The following is a 21,910-nucleotide window of genomic DNA, read 5'->3' as shown; positions in this document are numbered from 1 at the left end:
GCTTCTCCGGCCACCACCCGGGAGTCCAGCTAATGGCTGCCCCTCCAAACAACATGATCTCCGATTTCTCGGCATTTAGTTAGAGGAAGTTGGTCCTCATCCAGGCAGCAATGGTCTTCATGCCCTCAGAAAAGATAAGTTGTATGTCGGGGTTAGATGCATCAAAGGTGAGGAGGAGCTGGGTGTCGTCCGCGTAGAAGATGGGACTGTACCCAAAGTTCCTCATTAGTTTGACCAGGGGGATAACATAAATATTAGAGAGTGGGGCTCAAACAAGAGCCCTGCAGTACCCCCTTGGTAACTTTTGTGGTTTTAGGTCTAAAAGTCCCCAATGTGACTTTCTGGCTTCTATCAGTAAGACAGTCTGTCAGCCATTTTAGTGCAACCCCTTGTACTCCAATGCCCTGAAGTCTCTCCAGTAGGATATGGTGCGAAATGTTGTCAAAGGCTGCCGATAGGTCAAGCAGCACCAACAGTGCCACCTGACCATTATCCAGGGCCATTTGATGTTATCAGTTTCCTCTATCAAGGCGGACTCTGTACTGTGCTTGCTCCCGAAACCTGTATGAGAGACATCGAGGCAGTGAGAGGATACAACAAAATCAGACAGATGTCTGTTTATATGCTTTTCAGTAAGGAGAGACTCAACCTCTACCGGAGTGAGTAAGGGAAAGCAGAGTAGCTGCGAGGTGTTGTGGGAAGCAGGATATGCTGTTGTAGGGTAAGATGAAATTTCGTTGGATGAGATGATTTTATGATAATGGCTTTGATTTTCTGAGTTAGAAAGAAAGCTATATTATCACACATCGACTATGAGGGAGTTTCTGCAGTTTCAGGGCTCAGCCCTTTACAGGTGGTCTCATAGTTTCTTTTTGCTCTGTTTGGGGATTCCAGTCTTCCCCGACGCCTCAGGACAGCCTCGTAGTCCTGGTTCCTGCGTCTGGTGTGTCCTCCACTCAAAACGCGTCTCCCACTCTGCAAACGCCATCAGATCTCTCCAGCAAAATTCCTTTTTGAGTGTCTTGAATGAAATTCATTCTTGTGATTGGATTTTGGAAACGCCTGAATTCCAAGGCCACAGATCACGGCCTGCCTCATCCGGCCAGGCTACACATCATTAAAGGTATATGCTCCCAAGGATGTTACAGAATAATGAAGATGGCATCTTGGGATGTGGAAGCTGCAGGGAAGGGCCAAAAGAATGACAGGTCTCCTCCCCGTCACACTACCTTCTCTCAATTAGGAATTACAGCTTATTAAAGGTGTTATATCTCTTGCACACCTGTACATCCCGACAATTCTGCAGGAGAGAAGTGAAGACAATTCACACCCACCCTTAAGTCTCTAATCTCCCAACACTGAGTAGAAACAGTGTTCAAAGAAAAGAACCCCAAGGGAAGGAGGAAGTGGATAAAAAAAGGAGAGACAAACATGGATCAACACTGCTTCTCTTGTGACGTTCACAGGTTCACTGGCAAGGTGGGCAGTTTGCTGTGCTATCTATTAAAGAAGAACAATAAAGAACATTGCCTCACTTTTCTTATTGGGTAGATAACATCACCTTCTTATCTAGACTAATGACACAGTATTATCAATTCAATCATATTCTTTATACCTCTTGGAATTCTGGTCTTTTCCGTCACCGGAGAATGGCTTTTAAATAATAGGAGGTGATCTTCTATGTAAAGCTAGAGAAACAAATACACAAGTTACCCTTTACGAATAAAGGTTTGACATAGATATACTGGAAAACAAATGGCTCAACTCAGTGTCGTTTTTCTAGAGATCATATCTAATGAATCTACGCCTTTTAGTCCGTGTTATAACATACACTCTAAAACTGTCAACAAGCGCAATGTTCTGTTAGTCTCTGTTCACCTTTTGGCAACAAAATAGTAGTTGAACATATAATTATATGCAGAGTTCAAAATAGGGAAATGTCAAGGAAGAGGCTTCAGGAATCTCAAATATGACTGTCTTTATTTGGCAGAAGAAATGTTTGTACCATCCGCTTTGTTTGGGACTTGACGATCCTTCAATCCTTAATCAAACGGTAAATGCACTTACTTGCTTTGTGGTATACTTTCCTCGATCTAAACTTGTTTTCATTTTGTTGCAGGTGGCGCCGTAAGGAATGGGGGACTGGACGTCATACATGGCCCGGAAGTGCTGGGGAAGAACTGCGGAAGCGGACCGAAAATCAGGGCAGCCTCGGAAGTCACCCGGAGCTCAAGAAGCCTCGGAAGAAAAGAGCCGGGCCGCCGGAGTCCAGAGGCCAAAGCAGGATGCGGGGCACACAGGGAAGAAGGTGAGTCTGGAGGCGGGGTCCGTGCACGAGATGATCAGGTAAAGGAGAATCCAAACGAGCACAAGCAACCGTGAGTGCTCCGCTCTTTCTTTTATACCGGAGCAGCGTGTGGGGCTCACATGCGCTGCACGTTGTACCAAGAGCCGTTATAACATGTGCAGCGCTTCATTAGGAATTCAGATAGCAAATATGAAACGTGTACAACAGTTCCTTCTCCATAGCCATGGGTGATACAAATACAAAAACAACGAGCTTTGGCAAATGTAAATCCCCACCTTAACATGCAACATCCTGATACCACTGTACAATATACCTGCTGACATAACACTAGCCTGGATTAATATGTAAACAATGGACATGCCGTCTGCACTAAACAATTCCTTACAGTCACCCCCCTCAAAAGCCCCCCCACAGGATGAGGTTTACTGGGGTTTTTGGCATAAAACTGTTTGAGTAGTCGTGGGGCATGTACATAGGAAGCTGGCTCCCTTGAATTTTCGGTTTCGTCATACACCTTCCAAGCTACTAAATAAATCAAACGCCCATGAATTCTCTTAGCATCTAAAAAGCTGCATACTTCATATTCAAGATGTCCTTTAATCGGAATGGGTGGAGGTGGGGTTTCAGGTCGAGTAAGAGGGTTATAAGGTTTAAGCAAAGACACATGGATGGTAGAATGCACTGGATATTCCTTTTCGCAAGTTCAACTTTACAGTTACAGGGTGTATAATTGATGTGACTTCAAAGGGGCTAACATATCTCGGTTGTAATTTCCGAGACCCTTTGATATTCAGATGTTTTGTTGAAAGCCATACTGTTTCTCTAACCTGATATGCTGGAGCCTCTGTTCTATGTTTATCTGCTTGTTTCTTTATACGCTCCTTGTAAGTACACAAATATTTTTTTGCTTTTTCTTGAACATCAGTTAACTTTTTCAATCTTTCTGTTACTTTTGGGAGAAGGGACTCATCTAAGACAATGGGCAGCGATCTAGGATGATGACCATACATGTAATAAAATGGGGTACAATGTATGGCAGAGTGTTCTGTATTATTATGCACAAATTCGGCAATTGGCAAGGCTTTTACCCATTCACTTGAGAAGTCAGATAACAAACAGCGTAATATTTGCAGTAGTGATTGATTTAGCCTTTCTGTTTGTCCATCTGTCTCTGGGTGGAATGCAGAAGACAATGCTACTTCAACCTTGAGTTTTGTACATAATGTTTTCCAAAATTTTGAATTAAACTGACTTCCACGGTCGGAAACAACTTTGCTTGGCAATCCATGTAAGCGTACAACCTCCTTAATAAAGATGTCTGCAAATTCTACAGCTGTTGGGAGTTTTGGTAACGGCCCAAAATGTGCCATTTTGGAGAGGTAATCAACAACCACCAGTATAGTAGTAAACTTTTTTACAGGTGGTAAATTAACCATAAAATCCACACTTACTGTATGCCACGGACTAGGGGGCATTGACATTGGTACTAACAGCCCTGCTGGAGCTTTATGCAACGTTTTTTGATGAGCACAGATAGGGCAAGTACTAACATACTGTTGTACATCTCTACTCATGGTGGGCCACCAAAAGTGTTTTTTTATGTTTTATAATGTTTTCAGCCAACCAGGACGTCCAGCTAAAACTGATGCATGGTACCAAGTGATAACCTGTGCTTGTAGACGTATAGTTGGTACATAGAGGAGGGAATCATGGTAGAGCAGGCCCTGCTGGATTGTATTATGTGGTTTCTTTAAACACTCCAACGGTTCCACTAATAGGTGTGCTGTATATAAGTCTTTCATGAAATCCTTCTGTTGTATTGGTGCTAATAGGTTTTGAGGTGCAATAATGGGCTGACCCTGTTTCTCTTGTTTGGTTTCCAACGTATGCCCATACCTTGATAACAAATCAGATGGAATTTGTTGTGTGCCTGGTCTATATGTGATTACGAAATCAAATGCGCTAAAGAAATTTAGCCAACGCATCTGTCGTGGTGTCAATGCTTTTATGGAACTAAAGAACTGAAGGTTCTTATGGTCACTGAAGATGGTAACAGGGAACTTAGCCCCCATTAAATGATGTCTCCACTCTGAAAAGGCTACCTTAATGGCTAGTAGTTCTCTCTCAGCGACTGTATAATTTTGTTCAGCTGGCATTTTTGGGAATAAAAGGCAACAGGATGTAACTTTCCATCTACCGGATCTCGCTGAGAAAGGACTCCTCCAATTGCTACCTGCAAAGCATCAGCTTCTACGTAAAACGGAAGGTCAGGATCTGGATGTTTGAGGACAGGAGCTGTTGTGAATTTCTGTTTCAATTGTTGAAAGGCCCTGGAGGCTTGCTCATCCCAAAGAAAGGATTGACCTTTCTGCAGGAGCTTGCTAATAGGAGCCATAGTTTCAGCGGAATGAGAGATGAACCTCCTATAGAAATTGGCAAAACCTAAAAAAATGTGTACTTCCTTTAGAGAAGTCGGTTCTGGCCAATCATTCACTGCACTAACTTTCTTTTGATCCATGGTAATGCCCTGTGGTGATAAACAATATCCCCAAAAATCAACTGTATTAGTATTAAAAATATATTTTTCCAATTTACTAAAAAGACAGTGTTCCTTCAGCTTAGTTAATACGGACCTGACATTTTGTGTCTGTTCTTCCTGATTTTTAGAATAGATAAGGATATTGTCAATATACACTATGATGCAAATATCAAGAAATTTGTGCAGAACCTCATTGATAAAGAATTGGAACGCTGCTGGGGCGTTGCACAATCCAAATGGCATCACTGTGTATTCAAATAAACCAAATTTGGTTTTAAAAGCTGTTTTCCATTCGTCATTCTCCTTAACTCGTACTAAATGGTAGGCACCGCGTAGGTCTAATTTGGTATAAATGGTGGAGTGTCGCAACTGATCAAGAAGTTCTGGTATTAATGGTAATGGGTATTTATTTTTGATTGTTGCTTTATTGAGCCCCCTATAGTCGATGCAAGCGCAAAGAGACCCATCCGGTTTTGGTATAAAAAAAAGTGGAGATGACACAGGAGATGTGGAATGACGAATGAAGCCTGATTGTAATAAGTCATCCAAATACGTTCGCAGGTATTTGGTTTCTTCGTCAGTGAGAGCATACACTCTGCTGTTTGGCAAAGGAGCTCCAGGGATTAGGTCTATACGACAGTCATATGTCCGGTGTGGCGGTAAGACACTAGCCTTTACTGGATCAAAAACCTCCTTAAAGTCCAAATATTCTGAGGGAATAGCTTCCTCTAATTGTGTAACTGAGGCACAATGTCCAACTGTTGAATGTTCATGTCCAGCTTCTTGAATCCAAAGTTACCGTCCTGGATATCCTATTAATTTTTGGATTGTGAGTAGTGAGCCAGGGTACTCCTAAAATCAAACCAAAGTTAGGAGTGTCTATTAAATCAAAAGCTATTACTTCTGTGTGACCGTTTTGGCACACCATAATAATAGGACCAGTTTGATGTGTGATTAAACCTGACGTTAGTTCTAATCCGTCAACTGCACATACTGACTCAGGACTGGGTTTCTGAACAATAGGGAGACCTAATTTCTTTGCCAAAGCTTTATCTACAAAATTGCCTGTAGCACCGGAATAAAGAAGTACTGGGAGGGAATGTCATAACTGAGTGCTTACAATCAAAATGATCTGGATCAAGAAATGTTTGGGTATGTGTGGAACTGTATAAGCTGCAGAATTTGAGGTCGTTGTAGTATTTTTCCTCAAACAAGTGACCTCACCCCTTTTTGAGCTTATTCGTTTTTCGAGTCCGAAGAATGTGTAATTACCGCATTAATTTTTTTTGGGTTCTTGGGTTTTATGGGACATTCTTTTGCGAAATGACATGCCTTTCCACAATACAGACATAGGTGGAGTTTTCTTCTTCTTTCTTTCTCTTCTGAGGATAGTGGACCTTTAAGGGTTCCTATTTGCATACGTTCTGGATCTGGGAATTTACTATCTCCGTCCTTTTTCTCATGTTTTACAAAAGTCAACCGTGATTCTAATTTAGTTCTATCTCCTTTCCTTTCTCCTAATCGATGGTCTAATTTGACCACCAAATCTACAAAGTCAGAATAATCGTCACGGAGATCTACTATGTGGGCCAAAGCGTCCTTCAACTCATCTCTCAATCCTTTATAAAAGAGAGAGACTCGCTTTTGTTCTGGCCACTGTGTTTCAGTCAATAAACAGTTAAAATTAGTAAGATATGTTAATAAATCTTTATTCCCTTGCTTCAAATTTAGAAGTTTGTTGTCACTTGCCTGTATATAAGTGTCTTTGGCAAAGAGACGGGTCATCGTTCTCTTAAACTGAGCCCAGTTATGGAGAATTGGGTCATCCCTATTACATATGGTATGGACCAATTTGCAGCATTTCCCCTTCAAATACGATAAAACAAAGGCCACCTTAGTGGCATCTGTAGGAAACTGTTGTGGCTTGCAGACAAAGTGTAATTGACACGGATTCAGGAACACCCAGAATTTATTACTATCTCCATCAAAACATTCCGGAGCAGCCAAAGGCACCATACTTGGAACATTTACTGTTATTTCCATGGGAGAAGAACTTGTGGTGGGGTCTTTTGATCTAGCACCAGGTCCTAGAGAGTCTTTAAAGGATGGAGTGAAGGTAGGTCCCCATAGAGATTCCTGAGGCTTATAACGTACCAGATCTTGTCTTAAAGCAGCATTTTCTATTTTTAATTTGTCTAACTCAGTTTGCATTTGCCGTAAAAGCACTGATACTGATTCAGTGTGAACTAAATCCTCTTTAAGAGCCTGCGCCATATCAGCAGGGTCTATTCCATCTGTTGCTTCCCCTGTATTCATCTTTCCAGCAGAACTATAGGTTGTTAGGCTTGTGCTTCTGTTATATCTCTTGCTCACCTGTATATACCGACAGTTCTGCTGGAGAGAAGTGAAGAAAATTCATACCCACCCTTAAGTCTCTAATCTCCCAACAGTGAGTAGAAACAGTGTTCAAAGAAAAGAAACTCAAGGGAAGGGGGAAGTGGATAAAATAACAAAAGAGAGACAAACACGGCTCAACACTGCTTCGCTTGTGACGTTCACAGGTTCACTGGCAAGGTGGCCAGTTTGCTGTGTTATCTATTAAAGAAGAACAATAAAGAACATTACCTCACTATTCTTATTGGGTAGATAACATCACCTTCTTATCTAGACTAATGACACAGTATTATCAATTCAATCATATTCTTTATACCTCTTGGAATTCTGTTTTTTTCCGTCACCAGAGAATTGCTTTTAAATAATAGGAGGTGATCTTCTGAGAAAAGCTAGAGAAACAAATACACAAGTTACCATTTACGAATAAAGGTTTGACATAGATATACTGGAAAACAAATGGCTCAACTCACTGTTGTTTTTCTAGAGATCATATCTAATATATCTACGCCTTTTAGTCCGTGTTATAACATACACTCTAAAACTGTCAACAAGCGCAATGCTCTGTTAGTCTCTGTTCACCTTTTGGCAACAAAATAGTAGTTTGAACATATAAGTATATGCAGTTTTCAAAATAGGGAAATGTCAATGAAGAGTCTTCAGGAATCTCAAATATGACTGTCTTTATTCAGCAGAAGAAATGTTTGTACCATCCGCTTTGTTTGGGACTTGACGATCCTTCAATCCTTAATCAAACGGTAAATGCACTTACTTGCTTTGTGGTATGCTTTCCTCGATCTAAACTTGTTTTCCTTTTGTTGCAGGTGGCGCCGTAAGGAATGGGGGACTGGAAGTCATAGATGGCCCGGAAGTGCTGGGGAAGAACTGCGGAAGCGGACCGGAAATCAGAGCAGCCTCGGAAGACACCCGGAGCTCAAGAAGCCTCGGAAGACAAGAGCCGGGCCGACGGAGTCCAGAGCCCGAAGCAGGATGCGGGGCACACAGGGAAGAAGGTGAGTCTGGAGGCGGGGTCCGTGCATGAGATGATCAGGTAAAGGAGAATCCAAACGAGCACAAGCAACCGCGAGTGCTCCGCTCTTTCTTTTATACCGGAGCAGCGGGTGGGGCTCACATGCGCTGCACATTGTACCAAGAGCGGTTATAACATGTGCAACACTTCATTAGAAATTCAGATAGCAAATATGAAACGTGTACAATGGTTCCTTCTCCATAGCCATGGGTGATACAATTACAAAAACAACAAGCTTTGGCAAATGTAAATCCCCACCTTAACATGCAACATCCTGATACCACTGTACAATATACCTGCTGACATAACCCTAGCCTGGATTAATGTGTAAACAAAGGACATGCCCTCTGCACTAAACAATTCCTTACAGTCGCCCCCCTCAAAAGCCCCCCCACAGGACGAGGTTTACAGGGGTTTTTGGCATAAAACTGTTTGAGTAGTCGTGGGCATGTTCATAGGAAGCTGGCTCCCAGGAATTTTTGGTTTCGTCATACACCTTCCAAGCTACTAAATAAAACAAACATCCATGTATTCTCTTAGCATCTAAAATGCTGCATACTTCATATTCAAGACGTCCTTTAATCGGCATGGGTGGAGGTGGGGGTTCAGGTCGAGTAAGAGGGTTAAAAGGTTTAAGCAAAGACACATGGGAGGTAGAATGCACGGGATATTCCTTTGGCAAGTTCAACTTTTCAGTTACAGGGTTTAAAATTGATGTGACTTCAAAGGGGCCAACATATCTCGGTTGTAATTTCTGAGACCCTTCTATATTCAGATGTTTTGTTGAAAGCCATACTGTTTCTCCGACCTGATATGTTGGAGCCTCTGTTCTATGTTTATCTGCTTGTTTCTTCATACACTCCTTGTAAGTACACATATTTTTTTGCTTTTTCTTGAACGTCAGTTAACTTTTTCAATCTTTCTGTTAATTTTGGGAGAAGGGACTCATCTAAGACAATGGGCAGCAATCTAGGATGATGACCATGCATGTAATAAAATGGGGTACAATGTATTGCAGAGTGTTCTGTATTAATATGCACAAATTCGTAAATAATTAATTTACTCTCTTAATTTCTATGCAGGTAAGTACTTAATCAATAATAACTCAATCAGAATGAAAAAAGACAGAGTCCGTGGTGTTAGAGTTTCTAAGGGTTTTATTCCTCATAAAGGAATCAGGATATCATGTTCTGACCACCACAGGGGTGTCAGAAGGGATAGATGAGCGCGCTCTCGTTTATTATCAATACATAGCTTATATACTTGATTTATACCATAGGAGTCAATGTAAGAGGCGTAACAGCTGAGAGAAGACAAGATAACAGTATACACGTGGTACTAGTACATCATCAAGAGGCGTAAACTAGGCGTGAACCAGAGGTGTGTGCTAGAAACGTCACTGATAGGTGACGCAAGTGGGTGGCACCAAGGGGTGGTGCTAACAGAATGTTGCAATGTCAGCAGAAATCGGAAGCTTGGATGCGCGCGCAGCTGCATGACGTGTGACTGACGGGGTGCAGGGGACTTGACATTCACACTGACGGAAAGAGACAGAAGTCTGGCATGTCAGATCAACTTGTACCTCTATCATATCTGATATCTGATGTTTAGGAACTATACTATCTGGGCGGAAAGGTCTCTAGGGCAGAAGCTATTCTATGCTAACTGTGGATGCGTGTATAAGCGCCTAAGTGTCTACATGTAGAGCGTGGGGGCACGGGGCCTTCCATGGAAGCATGGCAACGGAGGCTATGAATTACTTGCATTAAGACAGGTCGGCCCTTTGGCTCTGCAGCTGGAGAGGATGTTTACAGGATCTAGTAGGCAGGAATGTATTCTCGGGGAGCGGAACAGATAACTCGAAGGTTATAGTCAGTTTTGGCAGAAAGCAGGCTTGAGCTGAGCGCGAGGGGCCGCGCTGAAAGTAGGACAGAGTTCACGGGTACAGAGGTAGCCTGGGCAGAGTCAGGAGCCACAAAAGAGGTTCAGATGGCAGGAATTCAGGGCCTACTCTTGCTAGAGCAGGAATACATGAAAAGTGTACTACAAAAAGACGGTGGCATAGCATACTTAGGAACGGACTATATAATCCATTCATGGTGGATCTGAAAGAGGACATGTTAACGGTGGACGCAAATGTATTTGCGTCTTCATAGCTGGCACAGGAGGGAAGTTACATGTACTTTAAGCTGGTACATGGAGTCGGTGGGGTACGCGCTAGGGAACACATCATGACCAAAATTTAATTTTCCTCATTCCCTCCTTGTTCCCTACGGACCCTTCATGAAATATCGATCCTCATGAATCGATCAGTTTGTTCTTGTAACATCATTTGTTCTTCTTTCTTTCGATTACGTTTTGAGTGAAAACTGGAATGTTCAATACAAGAGGTGGCACACAGTCCACAAATCGCTGGCCCACACTGCAGGCACAGGCAGCAACTGAATACTAGGACTAGGCCAATGCCTAGGAAGGATAGGATCTTCCATCCCCAAGCTGTCAACGTTGTCCAGAACCAACCGGACCAAGTCCAGGTGCCTGGATTCTGATGTATCTGATTTGCAATTTTATGAAGACGGGTGATAGCTTGATATACTGATGGTGCATTTTGTGGGATGAAAACACAGCAGCTTGACCCGATGACCTTACAGGCTCCACCTCTATCTGCCAAGATGACGTCAATTACAAGACGATTTTGAAGGACAACAACCCGCATAGCGGACTGCTCTTCTGTTAAGTTACCTAAGGCGGAGGTAGTTTCATTTACTACGGCTTCAAGTGTTCTAGTTAATCTGCGTATTAATTTACTATTCTGGACAGGGCCTAAAAAGAAAAAGAATCCTTTATTAAAGTCAGTGTACTGTTCCCATGCCGTTTCTGTATAGTCGACAAGTGGGATGTCTCTTCTGGGTCTGTTCTTTACTAGATTGGTATTTCTATGGTAATCAGAAGGAGCTAGGAAAACAGGTGGCAGGAGGAATGCAATGTAACAGGTACCATCCCAATCTGGAGGTAGACGTATGTATGCGGTATGACCACAAACAAAGTAAGAATGACTGGTAGCTTTGAAAGATGATTTTCCATCATCACTGAATTCGACCACAGTAGTGCATTTACTATGACCTAAGTGTACTGAACCTTTCTTCTTGATACATAATTCACCAGTGACTGGCAGTACTGACATAATGGGTAGAACTGATGTGGCTTCGGATTCGACAGTAAGAATCATAAGGCTAATTGTATAATTACCTAATCCATATACTTCATTTTCTAGATCAGTTCCTATTCTAGTGGGAAGTCCCTCCTTATCCGGGTAACAAACGTCTAGTAGGACCAAGTTCAGGTTTCCCCAAACCCAACCCCCATCGAAAACAGCAATGTCGGGATCTAAAGAATTAATTATCTTAAACCATGCTCCGCAGGAGCCATTGTGAGAGAACGGGTATGGAAAGAGAGGCAGAGCTCCCTTGTAATTCTGGTAGGGAGGGAGTCGGCCACATATCCAGCAATTTGTAGCATTGTTAGTTTGATGAGAATGATGTAACATACTAATGAATGTATTGTTGCGCAGCGCAAGTCTGTAGGAAAGCTCATGAGGAGGTAACTCACTAAAAGTGTGTTCAGCAGAGACATTGTAAGCAGATTGTTCACGCTTGAAAATAGGATAGTAGATAGGTAATAAGATGCTAGCAACAATGATTAAAATACTGAGAATAAACATAATTATTAGTGTCACTATGCAGTGACTACGCAGTGATTTGCAATATGTTCTTTTCTTTTCTTCTCTCTCTCTAACTCGATCTAGGGGATACATGTCAGAAACTATTTAACCGATTCACCTAGGGGAGGACTTAAACAATTAAACTGTCTGACTTGCTAGATCGTAATTTCATGCGGTATTGTTCTTGAGGAGTCTTTTCTCGTTTGGCTTCGGTAAAGTCTTTGTTAACACAGTCTTTGGTGGGGGTGGGTGTGTCTTGTTCCGGTTTCAGTCCTGGGAATGTTTTGATATGGCTTAGGTGGACCCACCCCTTTCTGCCTTCCAATTTGACTGCGGTCTTTGTAGTAAGAAGAACGGTCTTCGGAGACTTCCAGCGGGGCTCCAATGGACTTTTTCTGTCGAAGTTACGGACGAGGACAACGTCCCCGGGGCGGACGTCATGCGGCTTCACATCAGTGTTGTCAGGGAAGGCTGCGGCAACCTGTGAACGACATGATTGGAGTGCAGACATCAAGGAGGCAAGGTAATCTGTCAACATATTAGAATCAACATCGGTAATCTTTTTAGGAATGGGCGTCCCCCACATATTCGGTGGTCTTCCAAAGACCACCTCGTACGGAGATAGCCCTGATCTCGAATGGGCGACCATTCTCATATAGAATAGTGCCACTGGCAGGGCGACTATCCAGTCGACCCCTTTTTCCTGACATATTTTGGCAAGGCGGATCTTTAATGTCTGGTTATGCCTTTCTACAAGGCCTGCTGCTTCTGGATGTCGGACACAATGGAACTTCCACTGGTATCCCAATAACAAGGAAACTTGCTTCATTAATTCGGATGAGAATGGTTGACCGTTATCTGAGTACACGACACGAGGCATGCCGTATCGTGGGAAGAATTCACGAACCAACTGTTTGGCAGTGGTCGGAGCAGTGTAATCTGGGACTGGGTATGCTTCGGTCCAGCGGGACAGAGCACAGACAACTACGAGAACATATTTAAATCCTCGACAACGGTCCATCTGGATATAATCCATCTGGAGGACTTCAAAAGGGTGATCGGGAGGATGAAATCCACCTTGCTCTACAGGGACGCTTTTACCTGGATTGAACTGACAACAGATCATGCAAGTACGCACTTTCTGTTTTGCGGCTGCTCGTAAGTGTTTATTGTTCCAGAGATTTTGCAAACTGTCTAGCATTGCCTTCTCTCCTAGGTGTGCAGGACTATGTGCTGTATTTATCATGACTTGAACCATAGAGTCAGGGAGAAACCATGTAGATTTTCCCTTCGTCATCCAACCTTGATCTGTCTGGATCCCTCCTAGTTCGATCCATTTCTTTATTTCGTCTGCAGTAGCATGTGTCTGAATGTCAATAACATCTAGTGTGGGATCCCTGACTGTCATACAGTTTGTCGGATCTGTTGTCTTTATCGTATCAGTTGTCTGAGTGTGAGTCAGTGCTGTATGTTTTGCTGTCTGATCTGCCAGGTCGTTACCCTGGGAAACAGAATCTGTGACTTTAGTATGTGCTTTACACTTCATGACGGATATGCCTGAAGGCAGATGTATTGCTTCTAATAGTGCTTGAATGAGTGGACCATGTTGTATCTTTGTACCATGAGAGGTCAGAAAACCTCGTTCCTGCCAGAGCATGCCGAAGTCATGTACGACTCCGAACGCATAACGGGAATCAGTGTATATGTTAACATTTCTGTTCTTGGCTAGAATACAGGCTCGGGTCAGAGCGATGAGCTCTGCCGCTTGAGCAGACAGTGTATCGATACGATGTGTTTCTTTAACTTCAGTTTCAGTGGTCACGGCATACGCGGCCACTAACTCTCCTGTACTTGTTCTCATACATGAACCATCCACATAAAGTGTCAGGTCTGGATTTGTCAATGGAACATCTGTTAAATCTCGTCTGGGCTTTGTTACTGCATTAATGATCTCTATACAATCATGTGGAGCTGGATCTGTCATAACTGTAGGTAACAATGTCGCTGGGTTCAAGATACTGCAGCGTCTGATTTCTATGTGTGGTTGGAATAATGTCAATTCGTAACCTGTAAGTCGTGCTATAGTCAAGTGTTGAGTCTGGGTTCTGTTTAACAGAACCTCTACAGAATGTGGAACTTGTACTGTTAACTGATGACCTAGAACAATTGAGTCACTTTGTCTAATTGCTAACGCTGTTGCTGCTACTGACTTTAAACATGCAGGGAGCGCCTGTGCTACTGAATCCAATGTACTTGAAAAATAAGCGCAAGGCTTATGTGAACCTGCTTGCTCTTGAGTGAGGACAGACAACGCTGTACCTTCACGTTCTGTAACAAAAAGTGTAAACGGTTTGCTGTAACATGGTGTTGCTAAAACTGGTGCTTGGCATAAAGCTTTCTTTAATTCCTCAAAGGCTTGTGTATGTTCCTGAGTCCAAGGGAGGGCAATGGAAGTTGCTACCTCCTGTGTCGTTAACTGAATGAGTGGTTTAGCTAGAAATGCATATTGAGGAATCCATTGTCTGCAGTACGAGGTGAGGCCTATGAAGGCCCGCACTTCCTTTTGTGTCTGGGGTCGCGGCATATGTACAATTAACTGAATGCGATCGGGAGTGAGCTGTCTCCCCACTTTGGACAGCAAGTGACCCAAGTACACAACTTGCTGAACACAGAATTGTAGCTTCGAAGGGGACACCTTGTGTCCCTTGTCGGCCAGGAAATGCAAAACTGTCAGTGATGCTTGTTCACATTCGGGCTCACTTCGTGCGGTGATCAGTAGATCATCGACGTATTGCAGTAAAGCGGTATTAACTGGCATTTGAATACAATCTAGTTGTCTTTTCAGTGCTTGACTATAGATGCTGGGGCTTTCTGTAAATCCTTGAGGTGCGCGGGAAAATTTGAAACTTCGTCCATTTAAACTGAATCCGAAGAGATATTGGCTCTCCGGGTCAATAGGTACACTGAAGAAAGCGTTCTTGAGATCGATTACAGTAAAGAACGTTGCTTCTGAGTCAATAGCTGTTAATAGGGAGGAGATATCGGGGACCACAGGATACTGTGGTACAATACATTTGTTCAGTTCTCGAAGGTCAATCACCAGCCGATATACTGGCGGTGCATTGCGGTCTGTACGTTTAAGAATTGGAATGATGGGTGAATTACAGATATTGGAGTCGGTCTCTACGACCACTCCCTGGGCAATAAGCTCTTCAATGATTTTCAGTAAAGCCACTACAGCATCGGGTGGTAACTTGTATTGTCTGATTCTGGGTAAAACAACTCCTGTCTTGAGTGTTACACGGTATGGAGTGATATGCATACAACCTACATCTGCTGGGCCTTTTGCCCATAAGTGATCTGGTACATTTTTCAATCTTACATCAAAGTCACGTAGAACATAATGACCCTTGAAATCCCGTAGAAAGAGTCTGACTCCCTCTGGGGAACAGCATATTATAGCTCCTAGAGCTTTCAGTGTTTTAATTCCTAACAGATTTTCTGGACATGATTTCGTAAGTAACAAATCGGTAACTCGAGATAATGGACCCACAGCTAGTGGTACTGGTTCGGATACTTCATTTACAATAGGCTGTCCTGAAAAACCAAGGGAAGCATTCTGTGAGCCTGAGAGGGGTGCCCCTGGAACTTCATTGTGACTTATAGTAGTGCGACTTGCCCCTGTGTCAATTAAAAACTTTCTGTCTTTTCCTAATACGTGGCTATGTACATAAGGACCTTCTTGATCTACAGGAATTTCAATAAGAGGCAAATCACCTTCCCTCTCTAGGCTGTTTCATGTATATCGCTGATAATCTGGATATGCCGATTGGGCATACTGGTACATCTGTTGTGAGACTTGCCGAGTTGCGGCAGCGGGCTGTGTCTGAGCATGCTGTGGCTGCGGTACTGCTACTGTCTGTACTGTATGGGACTGATCATGCGTAGGCTGTGTATTCTGCATTGGCTGTTCGTTCTGTGATGTCTGTTGATGACCCTGTTCATGTCTAGGCGGACGCGGTCTTTCTTTAGTTTTACCTGTCTCGATGTTATGTTTCAGGACTGGACATTCATGTACGTAGTGACCTGGCTGCTTGCAATAATTACATGTCCCTTTAACGGGAGCGGCAGAATGATTGGTCTGGGCCCCACCTTTTCTATGACCCTCGGCTGGAATCGTCTGAGCTACTAACATTTTCATTTTCGTGTCTTTCATACGTTTCTGTTCCTGATCTTGTTCTTCCCTTATTCTGTTCTGGTGATATTGTAACATTTGTAACATCTGTGATGGCGTATTTGCCTGCCAAGTACTTTCAACCTTGTACACTCTGTTTTTAACTAATGGTAGGGCGTTCTCGACTAATTTTGTTACAAAAAGGTGTGGATATGACTCGCTGCTAACTTTTAGGCCACTATTTATAATGAAACATTTCTCGAATCTTGAATAAAAGTCACTAGTATCTTCATCTTGTTTCTGTTTACAGGACGAGATTGCGTCCCAATCTTCCTTTCTTGTTGTCAATAATCTTGGCAAAACCTGTACTATTAAACCTGGTAATGCTTTAGTCTTATCCCCAAGGCCTACCCCTGGGACTCGTTTGCTTTCTTCGTCTTCTATTTCTGCCCATGCTATCTTTGACTCTCCCACCTCCCAATCTTTTTCCTTTAATTTCTCGTAAATGCCCGTAGGCAACAGTACTTTTAACATTTTCATAATATCATCATACGTGTAATCTCCCATCAGTAACATGTCTTTAAGCTCTCTATGAAAACCTGCAGGGTCTTTATCATGGCATGGAACTAATTTCTTCATTTCTAACAGTTCTAACTTAGTCAGTGGTGTGTGAACATACACACGTTTCAAGCGCTGGTCCTCACCCATAACTGGATGTACTTCTCGTAAGGGATTCTGACTTTCAATGCCACCACCGCATTGCATGTGGTACGTTTTCCTTTCTGGAGGCGGGGGGGGAACATATTCAGAGCTTATGAAGGTGTTATACTTACATCGTTGTTCTATAATTATTTGTATTAATTTGGTACTAAAACCTCTCCATCTATCCATGAGTAGTGCTTCTAATGTCTCGTGTAAGGGACCTGGATCAGAATGGTGATTTCTGAACTTGATGAGGAGGTGCTGAATCATGTATACACCTGCTATTTTCTGCTCTTCCGGGGAAAGGTTCAAGAATGTCTGTACTAACGTGTCATCATTATATACGTCTGGGTTTTCGGCCCATAACACGGCTGACCGGGCTAGTTCCTGTTCATCCATAGAATTGAGTACATGGTACCCCATTCGGTCTCGAAGCCTTTTATCAGTTTCCTGGAATTGATGTTCAGAAGAATTCGGATTTGTTAAAGCAGAGAAAAGAACTCTCTTGCTCTCCGGACGGATGCCTTTCCTAAGGTAGGCTCCCCTACCTACATATGCTATAGTATCTGTAGACCTTCCTGGTGCCTCATGTTCATCTTCCTCCTCGGAGGAAGCTTTATCATTCTCTTCCTGGTGTGCAGTCAATACTGCCTTTCTAATTTTCTGGGACATACTGGCTATGCAAGCCCCCTTATCATGCCTTGCGTCGGCTATATTTTGACCCCACTTGTTTAATGCGTCTAACTCACTTTGATCTGTCCCGGGCCTGTCTCGTTCTCTTATCACACAATTTATGAAAAATCGTAATATCTGTGCTTGAATGTCAACTTTCTGTTTATGCATGGCAGCTTTGACACTGTCGGGGTCTTTCCCTGTCAGTACGAACTTATATAGTCTGTCGAGAATTTCCTGCATTCCTACATAGCATAGCAAGTTATCGGTGGCAGATCTTAATCGTAGTGATGCCAATATCATTAAATCGTCTTTTCCGGGTACTGGATCATATCTGCAAACTGACATCTTATCTTTGAATGCGTCAAGCCGGGATGAGTAGGGGGACTGGAAAGGATTCTGCGTGTCCCTTAAATGCAATCTGTGTGTCGGTGGCGGAGTCTGTAGACCCGCTGTCGCACCTCCTGAGGCGGATGCTTGGGCATTATCTCTCCGCGGAGTCTGGATTTGAGTCTGAATTTGTCGTTTAGTAAGATCAGGTAAAACTGGTTTCGGTAGGTCTGTCTTAAGTACGGGGAGTGGCGGAGCTGGCGGAACGGGGGAGGTCTGTTGTGGTACCGGCGGGACATTATCTGGGGGCGCAGCGCCACCCCCATCCCTGTCAGTAGGCAGGGCACGAACAGGCAGATTGGTATAAGCTGGCGCTACATCCTCTAGATATGAATTTAGGAATATGTCTTTAGTAGTTTTATGCATTACTTTAGTTGGAACTAATGGTGTCGGTAAGTTTTTCGGTATCTCCGATTCGGTTTCAGATGTGCCATCTGCTGCGAGGTACATACCGTTTACAAGATTATTTCGGGCACGGTCTATTTGTTCTGTTTTTACTCGGATCCCTTCAGTAACTAATTCGTTTTCTTGTTCTTTATCTGATTCTTTAAGTCTGTCTTCTCTACGGAGTGCTTTGTCAGCACGCTTACGTGATTCCTTACGCCAAAATTCTATGGCGTCCTCCTGAGATTGTCTAGCTTTCTTTTTCCATAATGCTTCTTCTACCCTCATGATGCACTCGGCATCCCACGTTCCGGTAACAGGCCATCTGTGTCTTTCGTCTAGGTGTTTGGTGTAATCGGCCCATAAATCTAGATATAATATGGCATCTATGCCATGTTTCTGATACATAAAATTGCCTGGAGTGTCCCTAGGGGGGATAGGAATTTCTTCCTCCAGTAACCCTTTCCTAGTTCCTATCTGTTTTAACTTGTTGAAGAACGGCATCTTGCTTACTTATTACTGAACGCTAGATCTTTATTCCTTAATACAAGTTACAGCTATATTGTACGAGAAACACAATAATACACGTTTAAACAGTCACATTCATACCACAACATTAATCACATAAAAACATTGAAAACATAGATGACTACCCCCCTATACTCCTACATACTGCTCAACAGTACGGATACACTGGTGTAACAGTGCAGAAATTCGGAATACTTGATATACTGCTAAACAGTACAGATACACTGCCTAAAAACAGTGCAGACCGGACTTGCGTACCCAAACCCGTCTAGATACGACCCAGCAATGGTACTCACCGGGAAGCACGGAACCAGAAGGCCTCGGAAAACTCGACTGGACTCGACTCGGAACTTCGGAAAACTTCGGAAAATTTCGGAAAACTTCGGAAAACTTCGGAAAACTGGTGGGCCTCTTCACACCTCGGACCTTGCTTCTTTCGGCTGGGCTCTGGTCGGGATCCTCCGCACTCCTCACCGCCTCGTCTGGGCACTGATCGCAGTCTTCGTCACCTCCGTGGGTCAGAGGGAGATGCAGGAAATCCTGCCAGTACACGTGTGTTCCGTCTAACTGATGGCAGGGGGCAGAGTTTGCAACGCACCAACCGGCGCGTGAGGTGGGGGAGGGGTCCCTATTCGGGCGCCAAAATGACGTAAATAATTAATTTACTCTCTTAATTTCTATGCAGGTAAGTACTTAATCAATAATAACTCAATCAGAATGAAAAAAGACAGAGTCCGTGGTGTTAGAGTTTCTAAGGGTTTTATTCCTCATAAAGGAATCAGGATATCATGTTCTGACCATCACAGGGGTGTCAGAAGGGATAGATGAGCGCGCTCTCGTTTATTATCAATACATAGCTTATATACTTGATTTATACCATAGGAGTCAATGTAAGAGGCGTAACAGCTGAGAGAAGACAAGATAACAGTATACACGTGGTACTAGTACATCATCAAGAGGCGTAAACTAGGCGTGAACCAGAGGTGTGTGCTAGAAACGTCACTGATAGGTGACGCAAGTGGGTGGCACCAAGGGGTGGTGCTAACAGAATGTTGCAATGTCAGCAGAAATCGGAAGCTTGGATGCGCGCGCAGCTGCATGACGTGTGACTGACGGGGTGCAGGGGACTTGACATTCACACTGACGGAAAGAGACAGAAGTCTGGCATGTCAGATCAACTTGTACCTCTATCATATCTGATATCTGATGTTTAGGAACTATACTATCTGGGCGGAAAGGTCTCTAGGGCAGAAGCTATTCTATGCTAACTGTGGATGCGTGTATAAGCGCCTAAGTGTCTACATGTAGAGCGTGGGGGCACGGGGCCTTCCATGGAAGCATGGCAACGGAGGCTATGAATTACTTGCATTAAGACAGGTCGGCCCTTTGGCTCTGCAGCTGGAGAGGATGTTTACAGGATCTAGTAGGCAGGAATGTATTCTCGGGGAGCGGAACAGATAACTCGAAGGTTATAGTCAGTTTTGGCAGAAAGCAGGCTTGAGCTGAGCGCGAGGGGCCGCGCTGAAAGTAGGACAGAGTTCACGGGTACAGAGGTAGCCTGGGCAGAGTCAGGAGCCACAAAAGAGGTTCAGATGGCAGGAATTCAGGGCCTACTCTTGCTAGAGCAGGAATACATGAAAAGTGTACTACAAAAAGACGGTGGCATAGCATACTTAGGAACGGACTATATAATCCATTCATGGTGGATCTGAAAGAGGACATGTTAACGGTGGACGCAAATGTATTTGCGTCTTCATAGCTGGCACAGGAGGGAAGTTACATGTACTTTAAGCTGGTACATGGAGTCGGTGGGGTACGCGCTAGGGAACACATCATGACCAAAATTTAATTTTCCTCAATTGGCAAGGCTTCTACCCATTCACTTGAGAAGTCAGATAACAAACAGCGTAATATTTGCAGTAGTGATTGATTTTATTTAGCCTTTCTGTTTGTCCATCTGTCTCTGGGTGGAATGCAGAAGACAATGCTACTTCAACCTTGAGTTTTGTACATAATGTTTTCCAAAATTTTGAATTAAACTGACTTCCACGGTCGGAAACAACTTTGCTTGGCAATCCACGTAAGCGTACATCCTCCTGAATAAAGATGTCTGCAAATTCTACAGCTGTTGGGAGTTTTGGTAACGGCACAAAATGTGCCATTTTGGAGAGGTAATCAACAACCACCAGTATAGTAGTAAACTTTTTTACAGGTGGTAAATTAACCATAAAATCCACACTTACTGAATGCCACGGACTAGGGGGCATTGGCATTGGTACTAACCACTTTATGCAACGTTTTTTGACGAGCACTGATAGTGCAAGTACTAACATACTAATGTACATCTCTACTCATGGTGGGCCACCAAAAGGGTTTTTTATGTTTTCTAATATTTTCAGCCAACTTGGTTGTCCAGCTAAAACTGATGCATGGTACCAAGTGATAACCTGTGCTTGTAGATGTATAGTTGGTACATAGAGGAGGGAATCATGGTAGAGCAGGCCCTGCTGGATTGTATTATGTGGTTTATTTAACCACTCCAACGGTTCCACTAATAGGTGTGCTGTATATAAGTCTTTCATGAAATCCTTCTGTTGTATTGGTGCTAATATGTTTTGAGGTGCAATAATGGGCTGACCCTGTTTCTCTTGTTTGGTTTCCAACGTATGCCCATACCTTGATAACACATCAGATGGAATTTGTTGTGTGCCAGGTCTATATGTGATTACGAAATCAAATGCGCTAAAAAAATGTAGCCAACGCATCTATTGTGGTGTCAATGCTTTTATGGAACTAAAGAACTGAAGCTGAAGATGGTAACAGGGAACTTAGCCCCCATTAAATGATGTCTCCACTCTGAAAAGGCTACCTTAATGGCTAGTAGTTCTCTCTCAGCGACTGTATAATTTTGTTCAGCTGGCAACAATGTTTGGGAATAAAAGGCAACAGGATGTAACTGTCCATCTACCAGATCTCGCTGAGAAAGGACTCCTTCAATGCATCAGCTTCTACGTAAAACGGAAGGTGAGGATCTGGATGTTTGAGGACAGGAGCTATTGTGAATTTCTGTT

General features: G+C 43.3%; 1 protein-coding gene across 1 annotated transcript in view; it reads left to right on the top strand.

Moving 5' to 3' along the window:
• The window catches only part of LOC147693218 (NACHT, LRR and PYD domains-containing protein 3-like), a 1,290,712-nt gene that overhangs the window by 1,951 nt on the left and 1,266,851 nt on the right, over positions 1 to 21,910 (top strand). Inside the window, exons 3-4 of the mRNA XM_086933611.1 lie at positions 2,120 to 2,308; positions 8,063 to 8,251. Of these exons, the coding sequence (XP_086789737.1) occupies positions 2,120 to 2,308; positions 8,063 to 8,251 (378 nt within the window). The remainder of the gene's footprint in view (positions 1 to 2,119; positions 2,309 to 8,062; positions 8,252 to 21,910) is intronic.

This window comes from Lissotriton vulgaris, chromosome 8 (assembly GCF_964263255.1).
Source record: "Lissotriton vulgaris chromosome 8, aLisVul1.2, whole genome shotgun sequence".
In the NCBI taxonomy this organism is placed as follows: Eukaryota; Metazoa; Chordata; class Amphibia; order Caudata; family Salamandridae; genus Lissotriton; species Lissotriton vulgaris.
This window is presented reverse-complemented; position numbering and strand designations above follow the sequence as displayed.